Source organism: Panicum hallii, chromosome 1, assembly GCF_002211085.1.
Source record: "Panicum hallii strain FIL2 chromosome 1, PHallii_v3.1, whole genome shotgun sequence".
NCBI lineage: Eukaryota > Viridiplantae > Streptophyta > Magnoliopsida > Poales > Poaceae > Panicum > Panicum hallii.
This window is the reverse complement of record NC_038042.1, coordinates 8,842,922-8,860,160: the sequence shown is the minus strand read 5'-3', so window position 1 is coordinate 8,860,160 and position 17,239 is coordinate 8,842,922. Positions and strand designations below refer to the sequence as shown.

Sequence of the window (17,239 nt, the reverse complement as noted above, 5' to 3'; positions counted from 1 at the left end):
ACGAGCGGTGGCTCCCTCATCGTTGAGTACTCCTCGGCTCCAACTTGTAGTTAACGGGTACTCTTCGTTTGAGTCTGAGTAATTGTCGAAAACGGGGCCCCCCGACAAGCGGTGGCTCCCTCGTCTCGAATCTTGAGAAGACGATCCAAGTCCTCCTCGAAGTCGGAGATGGACTTGGTTTGCGTAGTCTCCTCAGATCAGTTTAAATCCGATCCGAGTAGTCTTGGTGCAGCGCGAGTTGGTGTCGCGTCGAAAATGGAGATCCTCTCTATCTGCCTAGCTAGATCGGGGAGAAGCAACTCGTTGGGGTTGTCGATGAACTTGTCGAGGCTGGCGCTTCGAGTTGCTGCAGAGGCCTCCGGCTTCCTAGAGTCGACTAGGTGGTTGTTGAAGCTACCCAAGCCGTTGGCGACGCAGATCCAGGAGCCAAAGATGAAAGTTGTGCCCTCATCGAGCACGGTGCTGGTGAAGCTGAGAGATGCCATCGAGTTCTCCGGTGGATGCTCGATGAACACCCCTACCTGGCGCGCTACCTGTCGATGTTTTACCGCCACACCCACCGAGGGATACCCCCGAGGTGGTGAGTTTGTAGGTAGGGTGTCGCCGAGATCAGGAACTCGAAGGTGCAAGGATCACAAAGTTTAGACAGGTTCGGGCCATTGAGAGCGTAATACTCTACGTCCTGTGTGGTTTGTATTGCCTTAGGTGGTGATCGGATGATCTCCTATTTGGAGGGGGTTCCTGTCCGCACTTATATAGTCTGGGGGACAGGATTACATGGAAGTTCTAGTCGGATACAAGCTCAGGAGTCCTACCCGAGTACTTTTCGGTTAGTTTCCTATCGTCTCCGACTAGTTTTACTACTGTATGAGTAGTTTTACTACGCTATGAGTAGTTACAGCAAATGTAGGGTGTGGGCTATATCCCATCTCTTATCTTATGAAATGTACGCTATATGCACAGTCCCATGGGCTCAGGTCTGACATGGATGCCATAAGGGTTAAAAGGGTTGAAATTTGGAGGGAATTAGAACTGGAATTGTTGGTTGAATTGAGGTGGAAAGCTGGTGGCAAGTTGTGATACGGTGGGTTCCTTGGGGTGGATTGATTGCTTGTGTTTGGCTGCTATGGAGGCAAGGAGTTTGAAGGATTGAAGCCAAGCGTATGATCCATGGTAGTTTTTTCCTTGTAATTTTTCTTGTGTTTCAGGTGGATGGGTCAAATGTGAGATGCGGGCCGCTATTTCTAGAAGCAGCAGCAGCAACAGCTACATCCACTCCCAATGGTCATGTAATAAATGCATTATTCACTGCTGAAGAATAGTAGTTTAATATTAGAACCGGGTGCAAAATAGGCATCTATACCAAGCTTTTAACGCTGGTACCTTTCCCCTCCACTATTTAGTCAGTCAGGGTGCTAGTAAAAAGGATTTCCTTAGCACCCTCAAATAACACACACTGAAGCTGCCCTTACGGGTAGAAGGGAGTGATAGAGATGAGGTGAGTCCTATTCAAATTAAAAAATTAATATTGGATTGTGTGACGAGATAAGTTTATTGTACTATTAGTCATTATGCCTTGAGCTCAGATGACACGGCTTCTCTATAAGTCAAGCTTATTGCCTTGCTCTTAGAATTTCTAGAAGTTTGGATGGAGTATATAGAGAGCCAATAATCTGTAGCTTCAATTCACCAGATATAAAAGAGAACCTATTTATGAGAAAAGGAGAGTTCACTCGCTCTCCATTAGAATTCCCTTCCTAAGTCCGAATCTAAGATCACATATCTATTGCAAGAAGCCTGATGCACGTGATTAGTTCTTGGAACCTTTGGGGCATGCTTGATTTGTGAGTTAATGAGAGGCAAACCAAAATTTGTTCATTCCCAGAAAATTTCGGCCTCCGTTTGTCGTGATTTTGGCCTGCGCATGCATGGTCCCGGTTTTGGTATGGACAAATCGTGATTAGCTTCTTGGAACCTTTTCGGGAAAAAAAAGCTTCTTGGAGCCTCTACGTGTGTCCTAAGATGAAAGGGTCTGGCTGGCAGTAAGCTGACTGAGCAGAGTTCGTCCACGTGCTCGTCGTCCCTGTCTCGTGTGACGAACGTAGCGTACGCGTCCACTGGCTAGCAAGCTACGGTGTAATATAAAGCCGTGACGCGTGCACGGGCTACCGAAAGGAAAAGGCGCCATGATAATTGATGACGTGCCCCCACCCAATTCACCTGTTCACGCACCGTATCCCAGCTCTGTGATGTGCTCGCTGACGCTTCATCTCCCGCTTCCGATCGTCGTCACCTGCCCTGCCACCACCTGACCGATGGACGATAGATGACTCACCGGCCCGGGATGCGTAGGCCCTGTCGCGAGAGGACATCTGGATACTGAACAAGAATTGCATCGTCCTTGATACTACGGGGTATCCACCCGGATTCTCTCACCGCATCCAATTCAGCACACAAATGGTTCGATTTCATGCCAAGAATCCTGAAGAGTTCTCCCGTCGGAGAAATTCAGAAACCACACCGTGACGTGCCCTCGCAGAAACCCCGCTCGCCTTCGCTTTCTCTTCCTACCCTGTTCCTGTCGCGGAAAACATCCACCCACCGGTCCAAAGCTTAGCAAGGAAGAAACGGAGAGAGACCATAGAAAAGGCCAGCACACAGTTGTTCAAAAAAAAAAAAAGGCCAGCACACCAAGGCTGGAAGGGGAACTTCTCTGCTCCTGCCGTCCGCCCGCGGCCCCCATCGATCCTGCCTGGCTGCCTCCCGGTCGAGAGGTTTGGTTTCTTGCTCGGCCATGGCTGGACCCGCGGAGGAGGCGCCCGCCGCCGCGGTGCCGCCGCCGGCCTCGCCGCGCGACGACGTCACGGAGGAGGCTGCGTCGCCGGCAGCGAGGCCCCGGGGGTTCTGGCTCCTCGGGGAGGACAAGTCCGTGCACAGGGCTCTCGGTGGCGGTAAAAGTACGGAGCTTTCCCCTCTTCTTCGCTCTCGTTTGCTCGTGCAATTCAGTTTTGCCTAGTTGATTACTTGCTCTCTCGAACTCGAATCCTTCGTCCCTTGCGTTCACTACAGCTCAATTCGTGTAGGGTTCTTGAGGCGGATACTATCCGATCGATTTCTTGAGTAGTTGGTAGGGCTAATTAGCTGCAGTTACTCTTCAGTTAGTATGTTGGTGCAAATTTGTAGTTACTGTAAACCTGAGTTGCTGTTAGCTGGGACACGCCCAGTAGTTGGTTTCTTTCTGACCTTCATGCCTTTGTTCTTGTTCAGAGGCGCAAGTGCCATGCGAGGTTCGCATGCCATTTAATACCTTGGTGGTAATTTCAATTCAATTTATTTGATTTGGTTTTTACGACTGGTGTCCGTGATCATATAGTTGACACGGAACTAGTCATGATGATCAACTCGATTTGTGATAGTACTCCCTTTCTGCTCACGGGATTTGGGATAAATGCATTGATGGACGGGGTTCTCTCATGCATGATCATGCTTAAGTTGGGCAGTTTTGTGGGTCACTAGTTTACCAATTAGATACTGTATCCCCCCTCTAAAGCTCTAGTAGGTGAGTGGACGCGGAATTTTTCACCGCAGTATCATTTTTCCACTTGGGAATTCGCGGGTTCTACTTCTATACCTATATTTAGTCCTTTGCTTCCGGGGAAAAAATTTATCTTAAGTCGTCCTCATCACTGATTCCAAATCCTCCAGACTTGGGAAAATGAATCAGTTCCCTTATGATACATCCTCTTGTTAATATCTGATTGCAATTTTTAATTTTAACAGCAATGTAAGAAAGTGTCAGGTTGGGACTTGTTTTCTTCTCTGTTACGAAGCAAATTCAGACAATTCATGCTTGAAAGTGTTACTAAAGTTTGAACTTCTCAATGAATTGCTGCTGTATTTCTAATATTTGACCATGCTTCAAGTCCACAATTTTGTTTCTAATTTCATTATTGCTCCAGTTGAAGGATTAAATGATTAGTCTATTTGTCATCTAAAATTTTTAATGTCTGAACATGCTTGAGGTCCCAGGTAGCAGTATAGAAGCTTTGGGTGAACATTGAAGAATTTAAAGGGTTTCTTGTTAGTTTGCATTAGAATAGGGAAGAGTGACACGGAGGGACAAAAGATACCAGGTCCTGTTGTAAAATAAAATAAAATAAAAAGTGAGAGATAAGAATATGATGTGCCATGTTGGAAATAACATTCCTTTCTTTGGAACGTAACCCATCAGTATTAATTGGCAATGTAAACATGGATCATGTTGTTTTAACTGTGTTCTCATCTGTATTCCTCTGTTCAGCTGCTGATGTACTGTTGTGGAAAGACAAGAAGACCTCTGCTGCAGTAGTTGGTGGTGCAACTATCCTTTGGGTTCTGTTCGAAGTTGTCGAATACCATCTCCTGACTCTGGTATCTCATGTGCTGATTGTTGCTCTGACGATCTTGTTCCTCTGGTCCAATGCAACTGTCTTCATCAATAAGTGAGCAGGAAAAATACCCAGCTTTACATGCGTTTGATGCTGGCCAAGCTTGCTAACCATCCAGCATTCCTCTTTCAGGAGTCCTCCTGATATTCCTGAAGTGCAGATATCTGAAGATCTTGCTGTGAACGTTGCCCTTAGGCTGCGTGCAGACATCAACAAAGCGCTTGGCTTGCTTCGGGAGATTTCTCTGGGCCATGACCTGATGAAGTTCCTAGGAGTAAATCTCAAAGAACCATTTTTCGGTGTTCTTTTTGCTGACAGCTTACAAGTTTATTCTAACCGAATCATCGTTCTAATGTTCCAGGTGATCATCGCCCTCTGGATTCTCTCGGAAGTTGGAGAGCTCTGTGAACTCCTGAGACTGATGTACATTGGTAATGGGTCTTTAAGCTCTGAAAACTCTGCTCTAGTAATTCTGAGCTCCCACTCTTGTTTAGCTAAACATCAACTTGCCCAACAGTGGTCTTGATCCTCCACACGGTGCCGATACTGTACCACAAGTACCAGGACCAGGTGGACGATTTCGCTGCGAAGGCACACGCGGAGCTCTGCAAGCAGTACAAGGTCCTGGACGCCAAGGTCCTGAGCAAGATTCCTAGAGCTCCACCGAAAGACAAGAAGCAAAACTAGAACGAAGCTCAAATCAGTGGACCTGGCGGACGACACGCGACTTGTCTTTGGTTCTGGGTGGTACATATCTGTCTTGTCTATGGATTGTGTGATGAAAATCTGTAGAAAATAGTGGTCTGATGTGGATGGTGGTTTGATTTGGTGTGCGAGTACACGTGGGCATATTTTCTGTTTGTTTAATCTCACATGTTCTACGAGCTAGTATCTAATCTGATGTGTATAAATATAACTATGTTTGATGTATTCTGGTATTGTAGGTCGTTTTGGTAAATTTAGATTTATAAATTTTATTATGCATCTGGATATATATTGTGTAATTTATGTATTTTGATTTGTCGAAACGATCCAGATATACATTGTATCTACGTAAAATTTATAATTTATGTATTTTGATTTGTTAAAACGATCTACAGTTTGGACCGGAGGGTGTACCATTTATTGTCCTTGATTTTAAATATGTATGTCCCATACGTGTCTGTCGTAGCAGCTTTGTTCTCGACTTGTCGTTAGCTATACTAGAAAACACTACGTGCAAGTTGATAAATAGCGGGTAGCAAGTCAATAACGGGTTGGCATGACAGTTGACAGGGCAATATCGCGTGTCCTAAGTTACTAATTTTTTTCAAAAAATATGAGTACACGTCCATATATCATGATCCGCCCGCCACCACCCCCCCTCCCCCCCCCCCCGGCCACACCACCACCACTAAAAAAAATCACTTAAAGTAGCTTAGTCAATTATAATCTAGATTTTAGAATCATAACTTGTGTGTGCAATAAGTAGCAAAAGTTTAGAAATTAAATTAAAAAAGACTTGAATGAGGTATCGTGCCAGTAATAAAACGCTACTGCTGGCAACCAAATACCGGCAACTATATTGGCCTTACAAGAGCTATAGTGGCCCAAAAAGTGTTATAGCGTCTGCTAAATTACAATGGGCTACTCATGTCACTGTAACTTTTCTACATATATATAGTACTATTTACTATGTATTATTTACTATATATTTAGACATAGTGTACATGTAGATACGTAGTAAAAGTTATTAATTTGAAACAGTCAAAACGATCTATAATTTAAAATGGAGAGAGTATTTTATAATGTTAACCTTTATTCCCCTACTAACTATTACCGCCACTACATATACTATTATTACCATAGCTTACCGCCACTACGTACACTATTTATTACCATAGCTAAGCCAATTGTTCATAGTTGAAATTAGACGGTACGTGGAAGGATCTGTAGCCTAGTAGTTACAAGAGTCTCGGTAGCACCTCAGGTTCTAGGTTCGACTCACTGTTGGAGCGAATTTTCTACAATTTAACGGCGTTGTGCTTCCAGTGGTAGACGATGTTTCCATCGACAACGAGGCGCCTATGGTGACTTGATCAATCTTGAGAATTTGCCGGCTCAGTCTTCGAAGATCCTCATAGGGGCAGGGTTTGCATACCTATCTTCATATGGGTGAGGGTGCGTGCTTTGTGAGAAAAAAAAACGCCTTTTCACACCTCATAGGTCTGATTTCTCCCGAAAATATGAAAAATATCAATCGATGTTCAATTAACGCTGGCGAAGGAAGGCTAAGCGGATTAGGATTTAGGGATTCTAGGAGGAACTGTTTATTGCGACTTTCTAGAGAAGGGTTCGTAGTAGGTGGTGAGCCCAGTAGAGGAGGCGGGCAGGCCAGTTTGGTTACATTGGTCGATCATGGTGAGAAATTGATCTCGGCTCCCGATGGGATTAGATGGATACTGGATTCAGCCTACGCACATATCCTCCCGCCCCTCCGCAGTCACCCACTCCCTCTCTCTGTCCCTCGGCCCAGCAGTGTTGCTTTTGTTCCGTGATACAAACCATTACTTCGCCAGGAATCCGTCATGCGGTGATGACCGTGTTGCCCGATGGGTTTCTCAACATGAGGATTGGTGGCCACTGCTTCATGTTTGACGATATTAACGGGGTTAAGTACCACGGATATCCCTAAACACGGTGCTAAGATCATATCCAGCAAGGCTCCTACTCCAGCTCCTACTTTTTGAGTAGGGGCTAGGGGGACCACTCCAGCAGGGTCCCTACTCGGGTCCCTAGAGTAGGGAGGCACCCAAATCCCCCTTCCCAGCCCCATCTACCATGGGTCCCTCGGGAGGCCCCTGCTCGGCCATACCGCAGCCCCGAGCGCCACCCCGAAATCCGCCGCCACCGGACCAACGCCGCTGAGCCGAATCCACCACTGGACCAGTGCTGCCGAGCCGATTTCGTAGCCACCGGGGGGAGCTCGTGTTTCTCGCCGCCTGGAACCGTCGTGGCCTCGAGCTCTGCCATCATGGCCTCTAGCTCAAGATCCATCATGCCGAACCCGGGGTCCGCCGCCCCCTGGTTCGAGCTCGGGCCGCAAGCTCGTCGGGCGACTCGGCAGCAAGCTCGCCGTTTTCCTCTCGATCTTTTGTGATAGATGCAGAGCCGGGGTGAGGGAGAAGGAGCGGGTCGTGGCCAGCAGCGCCGCCGCCGCAGGCCGGGCCAGCAGCGCTGCCCCTGCTCCTCCGTGCTGCCACCGCGGGCAGCGCCGCCCCTGCTCCTCCACGCCGCTACAGCAGGCAATGCCGCCCCTGCTCCTCGCGCTGTCGCGGGTCGTCATGCGGGAGCTAGAGCTCAGGCTCCCACTGTCCGCCGCCGCCCTGAGCTCTAGCATGGTGGGGAGCTCGGGCCATCCTTCTCCCCTCCAATTCCATTGCCAGAAGCAGCGATGCGGGAGAGAAAGAAAAGAGAGGAAGCAGACAAGAGAAATAAAAACGAAGAAAATAAAAGGAGAAAAGGATATAGCCTATGATAGGTGGGCCCTACTATTATCATGAAAGTAGGATTTATTGTTGGAGTTGAGAGCAAAATTCAAAACCCAAGAAAGTTGGGACAACTCCTACTCAAGAAAGTAGGGGCCTTGAGTAGGGACTATTGCTGGAGATGCTCTAAGAGACCTAAACGCGGGTCAGCCCATCTCAACCAGACGACCTAGTCCAGTCAGGTAAGCGCATAGCCAGGACGGGCCAGATGGCGAGGCAGATCCCAGCGGCCCAGCAACAAGCCGGGTCAGGACACGTGGCGGCCTCCCAACCCATGACACGACGGAAGAGATCGGGGGACCAGGCCAGCCCCGGAACCGGACACAGGCCCAAGGCGATCTGGGGAAGGCGCAGGGCGGAATTAAATGCACCAGCCTTAACAAGATGTGCATGCGCGCCCCTCGCCTGATAGCCGGGGTGAAAGATATCTAGGCCCCTTAGTGGGTTTTGGTGGAAGATGACAAAGCACATGTATATCTAATCATATTATCGAGCATGTGTGCAGGGGTTAAGAATGATGAAGCAAAGCGTATTACAAGAACATGACCTCTCAAAAAGGGAAATGAAAAGCCATGTTTCAAATTTACTTGAAGAACTAGATTTTATTTTAAAATTGAGTATAGGAACGCCGTACTATCAAGTGGGACTTTGATCCACAGGTTTTGATGTGGTAGTTGTGTTCAAGAGAACCTACAAAAGCCATGAGAATCAAACCTACCACTAAAAATAGCCTTCTTGAGAAAATCCTTGTTTATCCGCAATGTCCAGTACAATGTCCGGAATATCCGGATACTGTGATCCAGAGTATCCGGACAGTAGCCCGGAGTATCTGGGTAACTGTTACTCATCTGAAGTTTTTCTGGGACCGGAATGTCCGGACCCCTATGTCCGGAGTATCCGGACATATACCCGGAGTATCCGGGTATCCTTCTCCCAACGGCTAGTTTCTGTGAGAGGGGGTATAAATAACCCCCATACCCCTTCATTTACCTTTCTCTTGCCTATTTCGAAACAGAACAAGCCAGCAAGCAAAAGAGAGCTCTCTCACTTCCCCTCTTCCATTCTTAAGTAATTTTCTTAGGGGATTCAAATGAGATAGTTGCAAGAGCAAAGATTCATGCTAGAAATCTTCCACTCCATCTCTTGAGCACAAAAACTCTTAGCCGGTGGATTCAAGTTTATTACTCTTGGAGCTTCAAGCTCCTAAACGGCTAGGCGTCGCTTGTGAGTGTTCAAGCAAGTTGTGAGCACCACAAGAATTTTGTAATCTTCATTCCTCGCGGAGGAACTTATAGTAAGTATTCTCGGGTTTGAGCGTTGGTCTAACCCTTGGAAGAGGAGTATAGGAGTTCTTGAGCACCGTCTCTTGAATCCTTCCTCAACGGAGACATAACTCCTTTGGGAGTGAACTTTGGGAAACAAATTCTGTCTCTATTTTGTTCCCCTTACTAGTTTTATTAGATATTTGCTTGTGAGACTAACTTTATAGGGTTTGAGGTCGATCTACATTTACATTAGTCTCAAGAGCAAGAAAACTGGTTAGAAATACTTTTAAGGTACTTCTTGCTTGCCCAAATTTACTCGATCTAAATTGCAGCATCAATATCTTGTTAGTGCACACATTATTTCATACCCGGACTCTCTGGACAGTATTTTCGAAAACTCCGGATACAAGACCCGGAGTATCCGGATATATATCCGGAGTATCCGGACACCTGTGTTACTGATAGTGTATAAAGTGTTTTAAGTTGCAGATTAGCCTATTCATCCCCCCTCTAGGTATCTTGAGATCCTTTCAATTGGTATCAGAGCAAGGTTCTCCATCTTTGAAGCTTAACTTCTTGGAGAATAAAGATATCAAGTGACACTTCATCCAAGACTCCAGTTGATCCAATCGTTGAAGTTGAGAAGGAGAAGTCGTTTGAAAAAACTGAGGACAAGAGAAAGAATAGGCAACACGAAGAAGAAGAAGAAGAAGAAGAAGAAGAGTTGGAAACAACCGATGATGAGATGTCATTCCAAGAATGGAAGGCATGAAAGAAGAAGAAGAAACTGCAAAGAAAGAAAGAAAAATCCAGCACCAAAATTATAATCGAGTCAAGTGATGACTCGGATACCGATTACAAGAGAAGATCCTCAAGCTCATCAAAAGTGAAGAAAAGAGTCAACTATCACCGAGTGGGTTATGACTACACCTTTCAAATCCTAAGTGAACACAATGCCTCAATATATATGGAAAAGCCACCTCACTTTGATGGCACAGGCTATAATCAATGCAAGACAAAAATGTTTGGATACTTGAGTGCCATTCATAAGGATCTTTGGAAGATTGTGGAAGTTGGTTGTGACATTCCGGATGATGATGGAACTCCTACACCGCTTCAAGCTTATATTTTACAACGCAACTACCAAGCCTTGAATATCCTCCACTCCTCCGTAAGTGCCGAAGAGTTTGAAAAGATTGAAGATGCTCTCACCGCCAAGGATGCTTGGTATACACTCCAAGTGAATCAACAAGGTTCAAGAAAAGTTCGCGAGTCAAGAATCAAAATATTAGAAGATGAACTAAGTCTTTTCTCCATGAAGAAAGATGAAACCATCAAAGAAATGTACAATCGAATAAAGAAGATCACAAATCAAATCAAGTCACTTGGTGAAGATAAATGGGGTGAACGTGAGATAGTGGACAAGCTCCTAACCGTCTACATGGCTAGAGATGTCACATTACCTAGCTTGATAAGAGCTGAAAGAGGCTTCAAACACTTCACCGCCGAGAATGTTCTTGGGAGAATTGAAGCTCATAATGATCAATTAAAGAGGGTCAAGATAAATTAAGATTTGGTCGACCTACAAGAGCAAGCTGCAAAGAACAATGGGTTGGCTCTTCAAGCTAAGTTGAAAGGCAAGGAAAGGGCTACTCAATCCTTAAAGGATGATGACTCTAGTAATAATGAAGATAATGAGCTTGATGATGAACAAATGGCTTTCTTCATCAAGAACTTTAGAAGGGTTCTAAGGAAAAGCAACTTCTGAAACCTTGGCAAGAATAATTATAAATCAAGAAGAAGATAAAGCAAGCCTTGTTTCGGTTGCAAGAAAATTGAGCATTTCATTGCGGATTGTCCAGAAGAAAAGAAGAAGAACAAGGACACCAAGGAGAGCTCATCCAAGAGGGACAAGCCAAGATAAAAAACATGTGCCGGTGAAGCTCATCTTGGTCAAGAATGGGATTCAAATGAAGAGAGCAACTCTGATAATGAAGATGTTGCAACTATGGCATTCAAGACCTCATTTTTGCATCAACAAAGTCTGTTTGAAGATCTCACCGATGATGAGGATCAAGGTCCAATCATGTGCTTGATGGTAAAGAACTCAAAGGTAACATCCTCAAACTCATCGGATGATGAAATAGATAAGGAAGATGAAATTGCTAGTCTCATTAAACAATATGACAAGAGTATGGCAACTAGAATAATAAAACTAGATGACCTAGATGAGACTCTTGAATCACAAGAAGAATTATTTAGTCTTGAGAGAGAAAAATCCGAAGCTCTTGAAAAGCACCTTACCAATGAAAGGAAGGAAAACAAGAGACTTGAGGAGTCTCTAAAAGCTAAGGATAGCATACTTCTTGAGGTAGAAGAGTCATTTACTAGTAAAAAGAGGAAAGTGAATGACTTAACTAAAGAACTCTTTTAGTTGAAGACACTCATGCTAACTTAAAGAGAGATAATGAGAAACTTCAAGAAAGCTTAACAAGCTTGCAAGCCATTCACACCCAGTTGAAGTTAAAGTTAATACTCTCTTGGAAAACTCCTCTAACACTTGTAAGTCATCAAAGTCATCTAGTCCCTCAACTAGTAACGGTTGTGCACGATGCTTTAATATTGATATTCAAACTTGTGCTACTAACCATGCCGAAATGCAAGCCATGAAGAAAGAGATTACTAGACTCACTCAATTAGTGCAAAAAGAAGCACCATCTCAGAAGCAAGTACTCAAGACAAATTCCTCACCAAGAGTAGGTGAGTTTGAGAAGCATACCAAGGGATTTGGATCAAAGTACTTGAGCAAATATGGATTTGAGAAAGGTAAGTGACTTGAAAAGAATGAAGATGGTGCATCTCAAACCATCTCATATGTCAAGAATAACAAGAAGGCCGCCTTAGGAGCAAAAGGAGGTCTAGTGAACATGACTACTCCCATCCATAAGGGAATTGGTGAAAAACAAGGGACAAGTCATATCAAGTTTATCAAGAGAGGCACAACATGTGATGACGGTGCCAAAATTGTCGCATCGTCATTAAAGCAAGACAAGTTCCAAGCACCTAAGACACAAAAATCATTCTCTCAAATATCCTCTTATGCGGATTATGTTTTAACTAGGAACCATCGTGGTAAAGTGGTTGCTATATTTGTAGGTCACCGCTCATGGAACACTAAAATGAAAAGCTATGTGTGGGTACCCAAGGTGCTTTTGACTAACACTCAAGGACCCAAATATTGTTGGGTACCTAAAAGGAAGGAATAATCTTATTTTGTAGGAATACTTCTCCGGTGGATCAATATGGATGATTGATAGCGGATGTACAAATCATATGACTGGAGAAGAAAGTATGTTTGAAACTTTGAAAGAATCCGATGGTGATCATTACATTACCTTTGCCGGAAATCAAAAGGGAAAAGTGCTTGGCACCGGTAACATTGATCTAAACTCAAAATTCTCTCTTTTAAGGGTTCTCTTAGTTGAATCACTTGGGTATAATTTGTTGTCCATATCACAACTTTGTGCGTCGGGCTTTAATTGTTTATTTACTAACGAAGGTGTGACCGTCATTAGGAGAAGCGATGGCTCCGTTGCCTTCAAGGGTGTACACAAGGGAAAGCTTTATCTAGTAGATTTCTCACAAGAAAAGGCTCAACTTGATACATGCTTGGTGACAAAGTCTAGCTTGGGTTGGTTATGGCATCGCCGACTAGCCCATGTTGGGATGAGAAACCTCAACAAACTCCTAAAATGGGGTCACATTCTAGGACTAACCAATGTCTCTTTTGAGAAATATCGTATTTGTAGTGCTTGTCAAGCCGGAAAACAAGTTGGTGTTCCTCATCCATCAAAGAGCATTGTCACCACCGTCAAGCCATTGGAACTACTACACATGGACTTATTCGGCCCGGTGGCTTATATGAGTATTGGTGGCAATAAATATGGTCTTATTATTGTTGATGATTATTCTCGTTTCACTTGGGTATTCTTTTTGCATGATAAAAGTGTAGTGCAAGATACACTCAAGAAATTTGTAAAGAGAGCTCAAAATGAATTCGACACCAAGATCAAGAAAGTGAGAAGTGATAATGGCACTGAATTAAAGAACATCAATATTGAAAAATTCTTAGATGAAGAGGGCACTGGTCATGAGTTCTCTGTTTCATATACTCCACAACAAAATAGAATTGTTGAAAGGAAAAATAGAACTCTCATTGAAGCCGCAAGGACAATGCTTCATGAATACAAGGTCTCAGATCAATTTTGGGTGGAAGCAATCAACACAGCATGCCATGCTATTAATCGTCTTTACCTACACAAGATCTTGAACAAGACGGCCTACGAGCTTCTACTTGGAAAAAAGCCTAACGTGTCATACTTTATAGTTTTTGGAAGCAAGTGCTTCATTCTTAACAAAAAGCCCAAGAACTCTAAATTTGCACCTAAAGTTGATGAAGGTTTTCTTCTTGGTTATGCCTCAAATACTCATGGCTATCGTGTCTTCAACAAAACCTCCAGTTGTGTTGAAGTTGCGTGTGACGTGACATTTGATGAATCTAATGGCTCTCAAGGGGAGCAAGTTAATGGTGTTGTAGGAATGGAGGAATCGCCAAGCAAAGCGATTAAGAAGCTAGCCACTGGTGAAATAAAGCCTCAAAAACGAGGAGATCAAGATGACGATGATAATGATGATATGTTGATATTGAGAGGGTCATCTACATCCACCTCCACAGCGCAACCCGGAAACTCCGGTCATACGTCCGGAGACTCCGGATCAATTGTCCGGAATATCCGGACCGTGGACCGGACTATCCGGATTACTGAAGTTGAACCCTCAACTCCACATCAAGATCAATCACAGGCTGAAGATGAAGTTGAGCCAATACAACATGAAGCTCAAGTTTCTCATCCAAGAATCCATCAAATTATCCAAAAGGATCATCCCGTAGATAACATCCTTGGAAGCATAAGCAAAGGGGTAACTACTCGTTCTCGTTTGGCAACTTTTTGTGAACATTACTCGTTTGTTTCTTCCTTGGAACCGCTTAAGGTAGAAGAAGCTCTGGATGATTCGGATTGGGTGATGGCTATGCAAGAAGAATTGAACAACTTCACACGGAATGAAGTCTGGTCCTTAGTAAAAAGATCCAAGCAAAATATTATTGGAACAAAGTAGGTTTTTCGTAACAAACAAGATGGACATGGCGTGGTGACAAGGAACAAATCAAGGTTGGTTGCTCAAGGCTTCACACAAATCGAAGGTTTGGATTTTGGTGAGACTTATGCACCTGTAGCTAGGCTTGAGTCAATTCGTACCTTGCTTGCCTTTGCAACTCACCATGATTTTAAGCTATACCAAATGGATGTGAAGAGCGCTTTTCTTAATGGACCAATTTCCAAATTGGTATATGTTGAGCAACCACCGGGCTTTGAAGATTCCAAGTTTCCTAATCACGTCTACAAGCTCCATAAGACGCTCTATGGGCTTAAGCAAGCTCCTAGAGTATGGTATGAATGCCTTAAGTATTTCCTCTTGAGAAAAGGCTTTGAGATAGGCAAAGCCGATCCTACTCTTTTCACTCGTAAAGTTGATAAAGAAATCTTTATTTGCCAAATATATGTCGATGATATTATTTTTGGTTCTACTAATCAATCTTGGTGCGAGGACTTTAGTAGGATCATGACAAAGAGATTTGAGATGTCCATGATGGGCGAATTAACATTCTTCCTTGGATTTCAAATCAAACAACTCAAGGAAGGCACTTTCATTTGTCAAACCAAGTATACTAAAAATATGTTGAAGAAGTTTAACATGGAGAATGCCAAGTCTATCAAGACACCCATGCCAACTAATGGACATCTCGATCTAAATGAAGATGGCAAGGCCGTAGATCAAAAGGTATATCGCTCCATGATTGGATCCCTTCTTTACCTTTGCGCATCTAGGCCCGATATCATGCTTAGTGTGTGCATGTGTGTAAGGTTTCAAGCTAATCCTAAGAAATATCATCTTATGGCTATTAAGAGAATTCTAAGATATTTGGTTTACACTCCATACCTTGGCTTGTGGTATCCCAAGGGCTCCACTTTCAATCTACTTGGCTACTCCGATTCGGATTATGCCGGTTGCAAAGTAGATAGGAAGAGTACATCGGGGACTTGTCAATTCCTTGGTCGGTCCCTTGTGTCTTGGAGTTCTAAGAAATAAAATTCTGTTGCCTTATCCACTGCCGAAGCCGAGTATGTTGCTGCAGGTGCTTGTTGTGCGCAACTACTTTGGATGAGATTTACTTTGAGCGACTTTGGTTGCAACTTTAGTAAGATTCCACTCTTGTGCGACAACGAGAGTGCAATCAAGCTAGCTAACAACCCAGTAAACCACTCAAGAACCAAACACATTGATATAAGATACCATTTCTTGAGAGACCATGAGACCAAATGAGATATCGTTTTGAGTCATGTAAGCACCGATAAACAACTAGCTGATATCTTCACTAAACCACTTGATGAGCAAAGGTTTTGTAACTTGAGGAGTGAGCTAAATATTTTGGATTCTCGTAACTTAGTTTGAGATCATGCACATGTTTGCTTGCTATAGAGTAATTTTCAAAGAAAATTTGAATATTTTCTTACTTACTTGAGACTGTTATTTCCATTGTTGATTGTTGGCTAGTCTTAAACTAAGTGAGTCTCTCACATCACTAGATATCACTATCAAAATTCAATCCTATCCTTCACTAAAAATTCTGCTCGGGATGAGCCGGATACTCCGGTCACTCGATATGTCCGGATACTCTGGAAATATGTCCGGATACTCCGGATGGTAAAACCATCCCATATATACCGTGGAGGGGGTCGGTTAAAATGTTCCATTCTTCTTTTTCACCCCCACCGCCTCCCTCTTCCTCTCCTCTTCCTCCCTCTCGCCCAAGGGGCGATTTCCACAATCCAAGCGCATAAAACTTGCAAATTGTTGAAGGAAGAGCACTCTCCACTCCGGAAACTCCGGGGAACGCATTGGATTTGAAGTTTCCCACGTGTTCAACTCCTTTAAGGTATTCAAACTTCAAATCGCCCGATCTCTCAATGTAGTTGGTGAAATTGGATATCCTTTAGGGCCTTATCTTCACTCATGTCTAGCAACTTGTACCCCAAATTTCACTCAAATCCCATGGTAGAATCTTTCGATTTCTTGAACCTAGGGTTTAAAACTCAATGCCCGGAGACTCCGGATACTTTGTCCGGATACTCCGGACAGTATGGCCGGAGTATCCGGACATATACCCGGTCTCTCCGGATTTCAAGAATTCCAGCCAGCACATTTTCCCCCTATTGTTTCTAGATTGATCCTAATCACTCAATCCTATGTCTAGGCAATGGGAAGAGACCGTGCAAACGCTCCTACTGGGCAGAGACGGCAAAAATGTCGCCATGATCCTCAACATCAAGTGGAAGAGGACTCCCCTCCGAGTCCTCCTCCAAGAGAGCTTCAACCTAACCGTCGCCCCGGCAAGGAACCCGCTAGCAGCAGCCAATCTCCATCTCGTGCATCTCGTTAGGCTCCTTACATGATGCCAAGCATGGCTGTGCCTCCTCCTTCCCAGGAAAATCCATCAAGATGGGGAATTGCTTGGGAAATTTGCCCTCGCACACCTCCACGTCTTCAAATCGAGTATCAAGAAGATCAACGCCAGTATCACAGGTGCCCGAAGCTCACTCGTCCTCAAGTTTTGCCCGAGTTTGCAGTCGTCATAGGAAGAAACTACTTCAAGCAAACCGTGGCACTCACTAATGCACACAAGGAGGACGTGTACTAGTATGAGAAGGCAGAAAACTTGGAAAGGAGATTTTGATGTCAGTTGCATCAGGATTTCTACTCTTCTATCGTCATGCGCAAGGGCAAGACCTAATTGTCCCTTGCAAGTATGTGGATTGGGCATACTTTAAGAAGCTCAACGATCCATTCTTCAATCAAGCAATAGCTAAGTGCAAGGAATTCGGACTCTATGACATCATGG

General features: G+C 44.3%; 1 protein-coding gene across 1 annotated transcript; it reads left to right on the top strand.

Annotated features, from left to right (window-relative positions):
• Positions 1-2,640: 2,640 nt before the first annotated feature.
• LOC112878782 (reticulon-like protein B2) lies at positions 2,641-5,419 on the top strand. Its single transcript, XM_025942998.1, has 5 exons — positions 2,641-2,957; positions 4,301-4,481; positions 4,560-4,701; positions 4,789-4,858; positions 4,945-5,419. The coding sequence occupies exons 1-5, from the start codon at positions 2,795-2,797 to the stop codon at positions 5,112-5,114; spliced, it is 726 nt and encodes a 241-aa protein (XP_025798783.1). The 5' UTR covers positions 2,641-2,794; the 3' UTR covers positions 5,115-5,419.
• Positions 5,420-17,239: the final 11,820 nt, after the last annotated feature.

Coding starts and splice junctions, on each gene's coding strand:
- LOC112878782 (XM_025942998.1), top strand. CDS start 2,795: ATGGCTGGACCCGCGGAGGAGGCGCCCGCCGCCGCGGTGCCGCCGCCG. Junction 2,958..4,300: donor GGCTCTCGGTGGCGGTAAAA/GTACGGAGCTTT, acceptor TCCTCTGTTCAG/CTGCTGATGTACTGTTGTGG. Junction 4,702..4,788: donor ACCTGATGAAGTTCCTAGGA/GTAAATCTCAAA, acceptor CTAATGTTCCAG/GTGATCATCGCCCTCTGGAT.